Source organism: Emydura macquarii, unplaced genomic scaffold (assembly GCF_026122565.2).
Source record: "Emydura macquarii macquarii isolate MOO-44397 ecotype Brisbane River unplaced genomic scaffold, CSIRO-AGI_Emac_v2 contig_3506, whole genome shotgun sequence".
In the NCBI taxonomy this organism is placed as follows: Eukaryota; Metazoa; Chordata; order Testudines; family Chelidae; genus Emydura; species Emydura macquarii.
In genome coordinates, this window is record NW_027133643.1 from 9495357 (window position 1) to 9510112 (window position 14756).

At 37.0% G+C, this 14756-nt stretch overlaps 1 protein-coding gene across 1 annotated transcript in view; it reads left to right on the forward strand.

Moving 5' to 3' along the window:
- Window positions 1-14756, forward strand: part of PATJ (PATJ crumbs cell polarity complex component) — a 204809-nt gene that overhangs the window by 155459 nt on the left and 34594 nt on the right. Inside the window, exons 33-35 of the mRNA XM_067535623.1 lie at window positions 485-559; window positions 1066-1183; window positions 2037-2173. Of these exons, the coding sequence (XP_067391724.1) occupies window positions 485-559; window positions 1066-1183; window positions 2037-2173 (330 nt within the window). The remainder of the gene's footprint in view (window positions 1-484; window positions 560-1065; window positions 1184-2036; window positions 2174-14756) is intronic.

Sequence of the window (14756 nt, forward strand, 5' to 3'; positions counted from 1 at the left end):
CACATGCCTAACTCTAAATTCTTATGTACATAGGAACATGTGAATTGCCAGACTGGATCAGACCCATAGTCCATCTAGTCTAATAACCTGTCTCCCACAGAGACCAGCACCAGATGCTTCAGAGGAAGGTGCAATAAACCCCAAAATAGGCAGATGTGGTATAATCTTCTCTTCCGCTTTCCCTCTTCCTCCCTCTCCCCTCAGGAGTCTCCTCCTAACTTCTATATCCCATCTATAGTTTTTTTCAAGTATTTATAACCCTGGGTAATCTTGTTATCCATGTAAATGTCCAGTCCTTCCTTCAATCCTGCCAAGTTCTTGGCTTCAGCATCATGATGTATCAAAGAGTTCTGTAGTGTGTAAAAAGTATCACATTACTGAACCAGATCCTTGATTTCTGTGGTTTGGAAGAAATTTAATTTAAACGAAGGTTGAAGCTGATATGACTTTTTTTGTTAATATAGCTACCATTTTTCCTCTTTAGGATGTCAAAAACAAAGCTGATAAACAGATGTTGATGGTAAATCAGCAGGATTTGGTGGAGCAACTCCCAGAAAATGTATGTGTGTTTGTATTTGGGGTTGGGATTAAGGGTGTGGGGGGTTCAATTGAAGACATTTTTGTTGTATCACAGTTCACTCTATCAAGGCTCTTCTATAACTGAGAAGAGATTAAACTAATCCCTTTTTTGAACACTGAGTGGTTTAAAAATATCCTTCTCTTGAAATATGTAGAAATAATCATGCAAGACTCTGTTAAGAATACATTTTCCTGTTTTTAAAAATTCAGAATTTTATCTCCCTCAGATAAGTCTTACACCAAATGAAATTTCATCAGACTTTCTTTGCAGGCATTTCTGGATTCACTGTATCAAACCAACCCAACTTGCCCTTTTAAAAATGTTATCTTAAACTGAGTTGTTCTATTGCCAATCCAATTAATGTGAAGAACTCCATACTATGCTTTAATTGATAACTATTGCTGATTTCAGAACAACACATGCTGCCTTTGTATTTTTTATTTTAACAATTGAACTATTTTGATTTTCCCATTCCTTTCTTTTAGGTCCTCAATCAGTCAAAACAATCAAAGTCTTCAACCAAAGTACCTATCAGTTTACATGAGATATCTTTGGCACCAACACCTTCTTATCTTTCTCCAGAGGCAGAGTTCACCAGCTGTAGTGAGAACCAATTATTTCTTTCTGCAAGATAGCTTACATAAATGGCAAAGTTACCCTAGTAATATATTAGCAAGTACTGTCAAACTGAGCTATAGTAGCCTGCTATAACTGGGGCTGTTTTATTCCTCCTTAGACGCATTTTGCTTTGTTCTTTTTATTCTGATGTTCCAAAGGGTCAATGTAACAATTTTTTTAATATAAAAAGGTTTGAAACATTTTCCCATTACAGTATTTATAACTCTTTCAAAAGTTTGAAGAAATTTTTTCTTCCCATATTGATTTCCTGCTCCACTGGTGAACAGTAGGTTTTTTTCTCTGTTTTTATAATACTAATTTTTAAAAAATCACAAGAACTTGTTTATCGATTGTTTAGATTTTATTTATCAAAAGGATGGTCATCAGTAATATCAGAAATGCACTGGTGTCACAAATATTTTGGGCCACTTTTGGTTTTGGATAGTTGCCTTTTGCAGCTGCAGAACAAAAGTGATGCAACAGTGTATATGAACCATGGCTAGTTCTATGTGACAGGTTGATTTAAAAAAAATCTTGAATGTAAGCTTGAAAACTACCCTCGATGTTTCACTATCGTGACACTGTAATATTGCATCTAAATGCAATATGTTTTCTCATACAGATCAAAATAGCACAGATCACATCTCAATTCTGAAGTAAATTTCATACCAGAGTTGAATAGTTTTAAGCTCAGATTTTAGGTTGTCTATACAATATTCCTGCATGACTGTATAGTGATACAGAGAAGTTTCTGCTATTTAGTTACTACTGTGCATCCTTATTATATGCACATTTAATATTGCTGACTAATTTCTTTATTTTATTTTAATGTTTTTAGGCGATTTACTGCCTCCTTTGTTGCCAGTGGATCCAGCCACATGCCCTATTGTTCCTGGGCAAGAGATGACTATAGAAATATCCAAGGGGCGATCAGGCCTTGGTCTCAGCATTGTAGGAGGGAAAGATACTCCACTTGTGAGTTTATTAAATTATTGTTCATTACCTTAATGGAGAAGCAGAAAAAATAAGGAAAAGAAAATTTAGAAGTAAGCAGTACCGTACATCCACTAGGCCTCTGCTAAATTGCTTACTTTGTGCTCTGTTTAAACAGGTCATCTGCTAAAGTCCTGCCAGTAACATCCCCAGGTGGACACAGATCAGCAAAGATAATCTTATTACTTTGTCTATGTTCCTTTGTTCAGTCTACCCCTCCAGCCAGGCTGCCTAAAATGTTTGATTTTTTTTCTCAGTACCATCCTAATTTGTATTATATTGAGCACCATTAAAGTATGTCATCGACATGCAAGTTCAAAAAGTTAGCTAGCCTAAACCTTTTCTTTCTTGTTTTGTGGTAAATGATTTGCTATTTTAGTTCTTCACTCTTTCTCTGAGAGATACAATACTATAATTTAACAGAATATCAACATGAAACTCTTGGTGTCAGCAAATCAAGTCTAGAGCTCCCTATATGCAGCTCTGTTGCAGTTTGCAGGAGCATTGGGTCACCTTGACTCTCGCCATGAAGTGGGTTAAATTGGTAGAATCGCTTTGTAATCTTTTGCATGCAATTATTCCAGAAAATACATAGTAATACATCATTAAGCAGTAAAGTCTGTTAAATACCAGAATCCAGATCTCAAGTAGTTCAGAATTTTGGTCCCGTTTATCCAAACCTCCAGAGTTTGTAGGGTTCCAATAAATGGTTCTCTTTCAGATGGAATTCAGCAAAACTGGGTTGAGGTGGTTTAAGTTTTTCAAACATCATGGGAGCCATTTTGGTTTTGTAAAACCATGGGATGATTTATGTCCAGGTTCCGTTTTACCAACTCAGGGGATTCAAATACAGGGTTCTGTATTGAGCCATCTCTCTGCTCTTCATTTAAACATTTTCAAACTCCACCTGGCAGTCTTTCATAAACAATCCAGTAGAAATTTTTCCTGATAATTTCATAGTAATGAAATACATAAAAGTTTCTGCTGAAGGGCAAACAAGAAAACCACAAACAACACTGTGCTCTAACTTCAGTAACTGTTATAGACTGGGGTTCCACATTTCTGTTCAATTATTTATTAAAATATCAACCTGGAAATTTGTAAAGAAAATAATTTATAAAGTTATCAGTTTGCTTCTAGTGGTAGAGAAATTCATCAGTCTGAAGTAAATTCTCAACCTAGTCTGAGATCCTTTTTTAGATCTGCCAAAATAAATCTTAGCTGGTCTTCATTTTGCTCATTTTGAGCATTCAGAAGCATGCAGTATTATTTTATAGTAAACAAGTTGTACTTATTAGACCATAGTCTGGTCTGCTAATTTATTGTGGGGACCTAGAGGGCTTCTTTCTTCAGTTACATGCATGCAACCTCTCTTGTTTCAGAGAACATGCATATGCATGTCTACAGACAAATTGTAGCCCTAAAGACTGGCATCCAGAGCCAGATCTTCAGCTCGTTTATCTGACAAAGCTCAGTTAATAGAATTGATTTACACCATCTGGTGACCTGGTCCCCAGTATTTTGGTGTCATGTTTGTCAGTAGGGCAAAGGAGATGATGGTGTGTTTATGGTGTCATGGTGAAAACTGGGAGAATGATGAAACAAAACCAGGAGTGGGTGGAGAGAGTTACCACCTGTGTTTGTTAGAAAAACTTCTCCTCCCTCTGGCTCTTTGGGATGCAAAGTGGAACTGCTTGTAGCTAACTATGCTTTTCTTCATCCTTCACTTTCAGCTCTGTGGGATAGGTAGGTAAATTAATATATTTGGAAAGCCAAAATAACTGACTGGTAGCTTCACTGTTTGTGAGTTATTTGAATACTCGTAGATATCTGCAGCCACTTCAGGCTTATTTATGTGGCAGGAAATTGTGGTGTCCATGGCCCATTGTTTTCCATAGTGTAGTGAAGTTCATTTGAAGCTTGGATAACTGGTATAGTTTCAAAAGTATAGTTTCATTTTAATATATAAAAATTAATTTGATACTTAAAAAATATTTTATTTAAATTAAGCTGAGTGAGTTCTTTAGATCAGGGAGCAAGAGAACAGAAACATTATCCCGTAGGCCTCCATTTATTCTGTACACCTCCATGTGTGAAAGGAATAGGGATTTGTTGTCTTGCATTCATAGAATGTAAATGCTACAGGTAGAAGATAGGAATCAGGTGCCTATTGTAGGTGCTGCAGAATTGTTCTCTATGTGGGGACAGGCAAGCAGTGGCAGAGTGAGAGTAGGATTATGCGGATGGGACTTTCTTTCACATAGAAGCTGCTGAAAAATTCTCCTCCCCTCTCAGAAAACGAGACAGTAGCACATATTTCTTCTTCCCTTTCCTTCAGACTGAGTTACATCTGATCCTCCATGTGTTCTGCGTGTGGACAGCTTTGTAGAAACATTTGAGGGGGAAATTATGTGGCCATTGAGTTGTGAAGAATATGTTCTTGAGTGATATGCCTTAGTTCACGATTATATTGTGATTTGCCTATACCACAGCTTATCCATGAAGAGCTTGTATGTTTTTGCTAGGACTGTTAAGAAATCTAGAAAGAAAGCTAGGGCAAGAACATCAGGACTTCATCCAATATGTTTTTAAATACATTTGCAGCCAAAATTATTTGTTTACTTATTCTTTTGCTGCTCTGGTCTTTTACCATTAACACTAATGAACCACAAAAGCAGTTCTCATGGAGCAGAAATGTACAGCTGAAAATTATTCTGAAATTCCATTAAGTATATGCTATATTGGCCAAGCTTTTGGCATAGTAAATCTGGCAGCCCTGCAAAAATAAGTATCACTTAAAAATGAAATGCATTGTATGACTTTTAAGTTATAACCTTAAGTATCATCAAAAGTCACAAACTGGAGGCATTAAAATTATGGCAGAACGCTGCAGGGATGTTAATTTGCACAGGAGGTTAGAATGCAGTTTCTTAACTAAAATATTGTTTATTGGAAAGGAAACCTTAATATTATGTTTAAAAAACCTGTCAAGACACATGCATTGTAAGTGAGTATTCTGGCTGCACTCAAAGGGGAAACAGAAGAGCACCAGAGAGAAATAATGTAATTGTAGGGAGGACAGATCTGGAAAAGTCAGGACTGTCCTTGAAAATTTGAAATATCTGTCAGTATTTTTGTTGGGATCGTCTTCTCCTCTTGATGCTCTCCTGGAATTTAAAGAGGAGTAGTTATTCCTTTTCATTCTCAGAGCAGGTTTTCTTACTTACCTTCCATTGCATCTCTTCATACAGCTGAGGGAGCACAACCCGTGGTCTCTCCTTTAAAGCAGTTAAATTTGGGAAGCCTCTGTGTGAATTTGGCCAGCAAGGAATTCTGTAAGAGTAGTGTGGTAAGGTTTCTCCTTTCCATCCAAGCAAGTCATCTCTGATATAAACAGTCTCCATTAACTTAGGATGTGGGATAAAGAGCAACAAAAATTCTTGGGAACACACCGGGCATTAAATAGTATCTACTCAAGGCCCCATATGCCACATCAACCTTGATCTAAATTTTGTGTCAAAGGTCCTGAATTTTGTGGTGTCTGAGTATGTGAGGCTGGAAGTTCTGTGACCACTTCAGATAAAACTTAAAAAATGGAGTATTTTTACTGGTTTATAGAAGAAAGTAGATTACATAGGAATAGGTTAATTAAATATGAAAATTAAAATCACAACCAATGAAGTACTCTGTTAATCAAATATGGTATTACATTTAATTTTATAATGCCCTGACATTTTTAATTCTCAATTTACTGAAGAGTAATCTTGAAAATGCATACCTTCATTGTAGAATATGTTGGGGGAGGAAGTCAAGCTGGAGAGACACAGGGTACAAGGTAGGGGACAGTTTGAGGCTTTTAGTACCTGGAGAAGCCTTAAGTTGGATTAGGGTCATAAGAAAATAGTGAAATGGTTAACACTGTTGACGTTTAAATTGGCATCATTAAGTTTCAGGGTCAACATCTCTTTGATATGAATGAAAGCAAGTTCACACCTCTTAAAGCCATTTTTTTCAGACTGTTTGCAAAGTCAGGCAAAAATGACTACATCAGTTACACTCAGTTGACGTTTGAGAGGTTTACTCTGCAATCACTAATAAGAGCTAGTACTAAAATTTGTTTTAATGGAATACATTTGTAGAATTACTCTACTGATGAAGAGCACAATATTGTCCTCCTGAGGATATTAGTAATATATTGCTCCTGGATATTGCTACAGAGTGTTAATATTACACAATGAATGAAGCAACAGACAAAAATGGCTATAGAAATCTTATGTTTTTATTCATTATTTTCATTATCCAAGAGAAGAAGCCTATGTGGTTTTGAGGGTAAAATATTTAATTTTAGTTTCTGAACCATGCTTTTATAGCCATCTGATGGGTGTAACTAAAATGTTATACTTACTGAGCAAGGTGTAGTTTGAACACTAGAAGTTGGAAGTTAGTTCTAATCATGGCTTTGAAAGTTCTGTGGATTTGAGGAAATCACTCCCTTTTCCCATCTAGTTTTCCCCATCTGCAAGATGGGGATAATATCTGCCGTTTGGGTTATTGTATGAACAAATGCTTCTGATGTGATTTAAAGTTAAAAAGCTGTAAGTGTCAATTATTACTAATAAAAGTTTGGGTCTGATTAATGACACTAAAGATTTGTAGGCAGTAAAATATTTGCCTCTTGGATCTGTCTGGTGATGTTATAGCTATATCTGGATATCAAATATATTCATACATATGCATGCCACTTTGATATTGTATCATATGTAGAAAAGAGTACTTCTAGAAATGTTGATCAGTCTCATGAGTTGACCTCTTCCGAATGCTTAGATTAACTAATGCAATTGGGAACAAAAAGTAGTCATAAAAGTATTGTCCTTGTGGCCTCTTGTGAATTCTTAATGTATCAATGATTTTTTTTTTATGTCTATGTGAATTCAGTATACGTGATCATACTTCTGGGATTTACATAGACTTCTCACTGTTAAAGGAAATTTTTACTGTTAACTTCAATGCGAGAATTATTGGGGCCCTTGTTTCCATCTCTTTGCTGACTGGTGTGCACTCACGGAAGGAAGACATAAATTTATCTCATTCTTGTTAGTCTTCAGTCTCGGAGGTACACTACTAATCAACAAGTAGTCAAGCTGGTTAATAATTATTAAATAGACCAACTTGTAGATACTTGTAGTCTTTGTTCCAGTAGGTAGAAACTTTGAAAACTATGTATAAATGGGATACTAGTTTCATTTCAAATCGTTAGCACCCTCCTATAGAACCATGTTTAAACTTAATGTAATTTCTTTAAACATTAACTTTTAATATATGGTTCTGTAGGAAGATGCTAACGCAGCTAGAAAACTGTAAATAGATAGGGCCTTTGATGTTTCAAGCAATGAGAAAATTCTTCAGCGTTTTGGATAGTTTTGCCTTGGTGTGCAGGCTAACCTAATTGTGTAGTTGTGTCAAATGGTTCAGATGGGCCAATGTAGATTGCAAATTGGGCAGGTAGTCCATATAAAAGAGTTAATTATGGGTTGTTAGCCTCATCACTGAATTTATAAAATAGGAGGCAATTTGATGTCAGATGCATTAATGCATTTGACTTGAAATAGTGGAGAACTACGTTGTTTTTTTTTCGGATAACATAAAAATGGGATTGATGGGTTCACCCTAGTTCCTAATGAACATTGTCCCACAAGAAAATATTACATACAACTCATCACAAAGAGGAGCCAAAATAAGCAAGTGTTGCAGATCATATGCTTGACTGAGCTCTTGTGAGAAGGGTGCAGGTGACAGAAGGGCTATCTTGCCTAGAAGTGTCTATCTTTAGAAGGTCAATTGCTTTCAAGAACACAAATCAACCACAAAATTTAAACCAATGCTATACAAATTCAGTAGGACATCTGAAAAAGTGATTTCAGGAATAGCTGTGCTTCACAGGTGGCTGAAGCTACTTGGCATTTGGCTTCGTGTCTCATACACTTTCAGGCTTTCACACATCTGATCTACCCTATGGTATGCATTGTATCCGGTGTATTTTCCATCACAATTTTAATTTAATTTAAAAAAACCGAAAACCAAGAGTGAGAGAGTTAAATTTTGTACAGGGTCCCGCGTTTTTATTATTCCTTCTAAAATGAGCGTGTACACATTTTCAGAAACTTTGGTTTGCTTTGGCATGTGATTCATAGCTCTAGCGTTCTATCATTCTTACTTACGTCATATATTTTTACACTAAACATCTTATTACCTTAGTTTTATTATTTCAAAATCAAAGGAGAGTCTGCAAATGTCTATGACTGCAGACTGAAGGAATGTTAATGAATAGTGCCATTGAATTTTCAGGTTTGAGCTTTTCTGATCTTCGAGAGCATAATTGTAAGCAAAAATATTATGCAAGCTGAATAAAATTTGAATAAATATGGACCAGATGTAACTATAGGGGCCCATAAAATATAATACAAATATTATCCATTTCCTTAAAATAAATCTGTATTTTAGCATGAAAAATTATATTCATATTGAAGTTGTGGGATAACCTTTTTTTAATGGAACTTGGCAAGTGAACATCTCATGCAGGGGTTTGTAGTTAAATGGGAAACAGATTTTTTTCTTGACCTTCTATAGAAAAGTTTTTCAGTACGGTGAAACGTAAAATATTTTTACGTTAACAAAGTAATACGTTTTTACATTATATTGCCTGTTTTATTACAGTAGTGTTTTGGCTTTGCATTTTGGGTATCTGTTAATCCTTTGTGAATGTTAGCAATTGCAAAGCATTTGGTCCTGGAAAGGATTCTGTATACAGCATGGTACATTAAATATGCTTCTTACATAAGGTAGGCATTTTGCTATTAATCAGCCTTTGGTTGCTGTTGTTGAACTTTTGTCTTCTGGGTTCCATTTAGATCTGTGAATTCAGAAAACAAATACTTCTAGATAGCACAGTTTATTTGGTGTAACTTCCTCTGCCTACAAGAAACCAGCATATGGATTTATTTTAATTATTGGAAAAATCTTTATATGGGGCCAAATTCTTCAGTGATACCCTTCATGCAACCAATTGACTTCTACCGTTATCCATGAACCAGCCTGTAAAAGTGTAATGACAGATTTATAAGGTCAGGCACAAAATCTGCTTTCTCTCCTTTTACTATGGTGATTTATGATAATGAAACAATTAATGATATTTTACTTGCCCTGGGCAAGTGGATGTGTCTGTAATCCTATAATACTACTCGTCATTGGAAGGTCTTGCCCTCTTTATCAACTTTAATAGCTATATTTATGGGATGTAATATACTTTACTGCATAGTGAATTTGTTTGAAATGTGTTATTCTGGGTTAGGCAAACAGTACAGTCAGTTAACCAAATCAGAATACAACTATTTCCTCATAAGACTGTGAATATTACAAAAGATTGCTCACATGATCATGTGTATAGTTTACCATCCATGGTTCCCCTTTGAGAAATGCTTCAGTTCATGCAGAACACCTCCCATATTACATATTTATTATCAATAAAGCCTACCTGTGACTAAGTAACAAGAAGTTTTAGGACATAAAATGCTGCCTTTAAGAAAGCCTCTGGGAATTAGTTTATTTTAAAAACCTTTGAGTTAAGAAATTCTGTATTAGTTGCTTTATAAATGTGAGACACAGTAAGTAATGTGTCAAACATTAATCATATATTTTCAGACATTTATTTCCCTCCTCCAGAACCCGTATATCTTGTAGTGGGAGATCCTCTGAGCCAGTTGAGCCTGGGAGTTTACTTGCAGTATTTCCTGGATTTGACACAGATTGAGGTTTCTGCATAATCCTCGAGCTGTGCTTCTTAAACTAGTGGTTCCACAAGCAGTAATTCTCTTTGGAAACACCTCTCCCTCCTAGATCCATTCTTATCTACCTATAGCATGCGCCAGGTAACTTCCTCTTTTCTGTGGATTCAAAGGACAACTATTATTTATCTGCAGGATGCATTTTAGTTTTACAGTCCTTCCATTTGTTTTTTCCCTTCCCCGTTGCCCCCAGATGTTTGCAAAGCTCTTGATTGGTTGTTGCCAACTTGCACTGGGAAGGGGGCTTCTGGTCTGAATGCCACTTCTTGTCCTTCTGAGCTGTAGGCCTGCAGGAGGAAAGAAATAATGCAGAGGGATTAACTCAATTGCCATTAGCTCTAAAAAATTAGTGTTGGGGTCTCCACCCAGAAATGTACAGTCAGGTCGACCATTGATGGGATATGCTATTGGTAGATGGCTTGTGTCAGAACAACTGGTGAAATTTCCCCACAGTTGTCTGTGATTTTCCAACCTCAGGGCTCACCAGATCAATGCTTTTCCTGAATAGGAAGTTGATTTCACCCATCTTCCCACAGTCACACAGCTTCTCTGAAAGATCAGGTAAGACAAAATTTGGGTAACTATGTTCATTCTCTGATGCCTGTGCTATTTGTGATTTTTAGACAGGCCCTGATAGTAGGGGATCTCTGACCATTGGTTCTCTCTTCACTGACCACATGAACCAGTCTATTCACCTCCCGGTTTTCTTTCCTAAATCTCACTTTTTCTCGGGTAAAGCAAAGCTTCACACACTCGATGTAATAAGAACATAGTCATTCTATCCAGACAGAACAAGATCCTCCAAGAATACATGCAGGCAATTTGTGACCTTTTTGCCAGAATCAAGAGGAATCCTATATCCACATAGAGATTATGCAGGTGGGTCTTTGACTCCATAAGAAAATGCTATGAGCTAGCCAGGAAAGATTCCCCTCCCTTCCTCCCCCAAATGCCATATTAGAGCTCAGGCAGCCCCCTGTTCGGGGAGTATTTCCATACCTGAGATATGTAGCGCAACTGTGTGGAGCTCAAACCACACATTTTACCTCTCGCTATTCCCTCATATAGGCTTCCAGATCAGATGCCAATTTTGGCAGTGCTGTCCTGCAGTCACTATTCAAGTAGGACTTCCTCTTACCCATGTTCAAGCAAATAAACAACCACTTTTTAGTCATCAAGAGTGGAATCTGTGTGGACAATCACTGAAAGAAGATGGAATGGTTACTTATCTACTGTGCTTCTTCAAGAAGATCAGAGTCCACAACTCTTCCCCCAGCACTATGGAGTCCTATTCCTATGGGATTCTGCACTGGAGAAAGAACTGAGGTGGTTGGGCCCATTGATCCTGTATGCCTTAGATAGAGTGGGCAAGCTGGCATCCTAGGCACTGGTGTAGTCCCAATGGACACCATTGGCCAAAAAGAATCTGATCTTGTGCACATAGAGTGCATGTGAACTAAGGGTCAAATCTGTGAACAAAACATCTTGAAGAGCCACAATTACTGTAAAGTAAGTAACCATTGTCTTGCTGTAATTTCTCTTTGGCTTCAAGATATTCCCATCACCTTTTACTCCTGAGTCCATAAATATGGATCTTTGAAATTGCAGAGGTCTGAAAATTTCTTGTTTAACATGTAGCACGTCCGTTTGTGTATCCTGGCATATGCACTGGACCCTTCTATCACACATGAGAGCTATTAAATAGTACTTTTCTTCCTGATTTTTATGGTGTTTCCAGATTAATGGAGCATGCATTGTCAAAATACACAATGATTAAAGCATCTAGTTTCTAGCACATTTTTGTCGTTCCCCTCTCCCCCCACCCCCCCCCCCAAAAAAGGCAGTGTATATTATGTAGCAAAACAGATAGATAGCTTACTTTAAAGAATCTTTTCCCTGATATATTTTCTGATTTTTTTTTTACTTTTCAAAATGTTTTCAAGGAGGTGTTAGTACTGAGCATGCTGTGCACAAGTGCTGAAGTATACTGCCTTTGGATGGCGGGTCTTCAGCAATTTAAAGCTCTGACTAAGAGCAATTTGGCATTTTCCCTTGGTAGACATTCTTCTTTGGTAGATGTGGTTTTTGTTTCAATAGCCATAGTCCTTGGGACCCCAAGATGTGTGGTATAGTTGATATCCATGATATCTTTGTTTGCACGTCGATGGGCTCATTACAGATTGCCATTCAGTTAGAATGGCTAGAATCGGATAGTGCACAAGACCAAGACAGTACATAAGACACCTATATAGCATGCATAGACTATTTAAGCCACTTTCTAAATATTAGCTATAAGACTGCCACTAAGAATCCCTAACTGCAACTTAAATGTTTTTTGATAATTTTACATTTATGGTCATAACACTATAACACAATAGCCTATGCAGATAAGGCCTGATTCAAAGTCCATTGAAGTCAATGGAAGACTCTCATAGAGTTCAATATACTTTGGACCAAGCCCAGAAACAATAGGGAGAAAAGATTATTGTTTGTTTAGAATTGTAAGTTAAGTATGGTTCTGTGTCTCATGTCCTTGCTTTGTGCTGTTTTAAAATCTTGACCGTGCAATCAGGATCCATTGGTTCAAATTGTTTTGAATCTACTTGACAATTCTGATGAAAATCATCCTACAAAGACTCTTTAAGAAAATTAAATCTTTGGCAAGTCAAATGCATATTTTTAAATGCTAGAAATGTTCTTTATCAGAGTAAGTGTAGAAATGACAACAGTGTTCTTTTTATTGCAGTATAAATTGTGACTGTAGCCACTTAGATTTCTAACATGTGCAAGGACACCAGTTTAATGGAGAACCAACTGCTTTCTCAAATAATTAATGTATGTGATTCAGGCTGATAGTTATTGACATTTCCTGAATGCTGAATTTCCTGAATGCAAGCCTGCAGGAAAGAGGATGACATTAGTGGTGTTTTTAGGTATCTGGAGTTTATGTACTAAAAGATAATGCAATATATTAGGGAAGATTGGTAACTCTGACTTGACTAGCTGGTTTTTGGAGGAGCTGTGAATGCTGCCCTTAGATTTTTTTACACACACAAAAAAACCCACATAAAAGGAATTGAAAACAGGGTCATACAATGGAAATTCTTAGGCAAACTAAACTACAGGCAGTACTACCATCCACTTATAAAAATTGCTAAAATTAGAAAGTACTTCACTCTAGAATCACTGGGGAATAACCTATAAAGAAACTGAATTTTTTCAAGATTATAGTTTCAAACAAGTACTGTTCCTGTGCAATTGATCCATAAAAGCCAAAAATTAATTAATCTAAAACTGGCATGCAGAGAAATGCCTGAATGTTGGAGTCAAATGACAACACACAGTGCCCCCATCTCAGTCAGAAGATCATGACACTAACAGAGATGCAATGCAGGAAATGAGTGGGTTAGGCCTGGATGCAAGTGGGTGAACCTGCAGCACTTGTGCATTTAATGTTGTTATACTGTCATAAATGTGGAGAGCAAACCCCTTCAAATCATAGAAAATTAGAGTTGGAAGGGACCTCGAAAGATCATCTAATTCAACCCCCGACTCAAAGCAAGACTAACCTGAAATAGTACTGCTGTGTATGTGTGTGGTTGTGTATGTATCTGATATTTCCTTGCAGGTATCTTTGGTCCCTCATGTTTTGGCTGTTTAATTGTTTCTTCCCCATCATTACACATTTATCTCCAGTACTGCAATCCTTTCTTAAACTCTCCAGGTACAAAGAGTGTCTATCTGTGTGTTTGTCCAATGCCTAGCATTGATTAGGATTGTGAGTGCTATTGCAATAGAAATAATACTATCATGGCCACACTTATCCACTACCACTGCTCTCTGGGCAACTTTACTGAGAGTTAGCTTCCCTCTGTACCCTGCCGTCCTCTGCCTTCCATCTTCCTCTCTTGTTTTCTGGACCTGCTGCTCACTGATACCTGCACTGCACCCCATCTTGATCCTTGTCTTGTAGCTTCTTTTGTACCCAGAGGGCTTCTTGCACTCGTGTGCTATTGCACAATAACAGGAGAAATTGTATTCAGAACTCTTGAGTTTAATTTCCCTGCCCAGACTGCATATCTTGTGCTGTGTATCTGCTGTACACCTTCTTCATATTGCTACTCCATGTCTGAATATAGAGTTGGGTGGGAAATGATTTTCCCATCCCAGGAGAATTTTTGATATATTGAAAAAAATTTCTGTCTTAAATCCAGGACAGAAAGTCAAAATCTTGAAAATTTTTCATGAATTGAAAATCTCAAAATAGCAAGAGCAGCAGCAACAACAAAAACCCTTCAGTTCAAGTAATTCATTTTGATTTTGACCTTCTAAAAAAAATTATTAAACAGAATGTCTGAACTAACCTTCCCTGAAAATAGGCATTTTCTTATTTTTTTTTAAAAAAAGGTTCTTTGAAAAATTCCCAACCAGCTCTAAAAATGAGCCTGCTGTTGCATCCTGCAGACTCACAAGACTCTGCTGAGTTTTCCTCACATCGTGTGCCTTGCTGAATATGCCATGTGCTAAATCAGCAATTCCAAGTAGAACTGATGGAAATGTGTAGCACTATACTCTTCTCAAACCTTGCATACATTTTCTTGATTCTATTGCCCCAGTGCGTCAGTTTGCATCTGTTATGATTTTTGTTGATATGTGATTAAGATTGTGGTTGGCTTTGGGACATGCTGAGTTATGAGAGGGGCAGATGAGGGAATCAGAGAAGA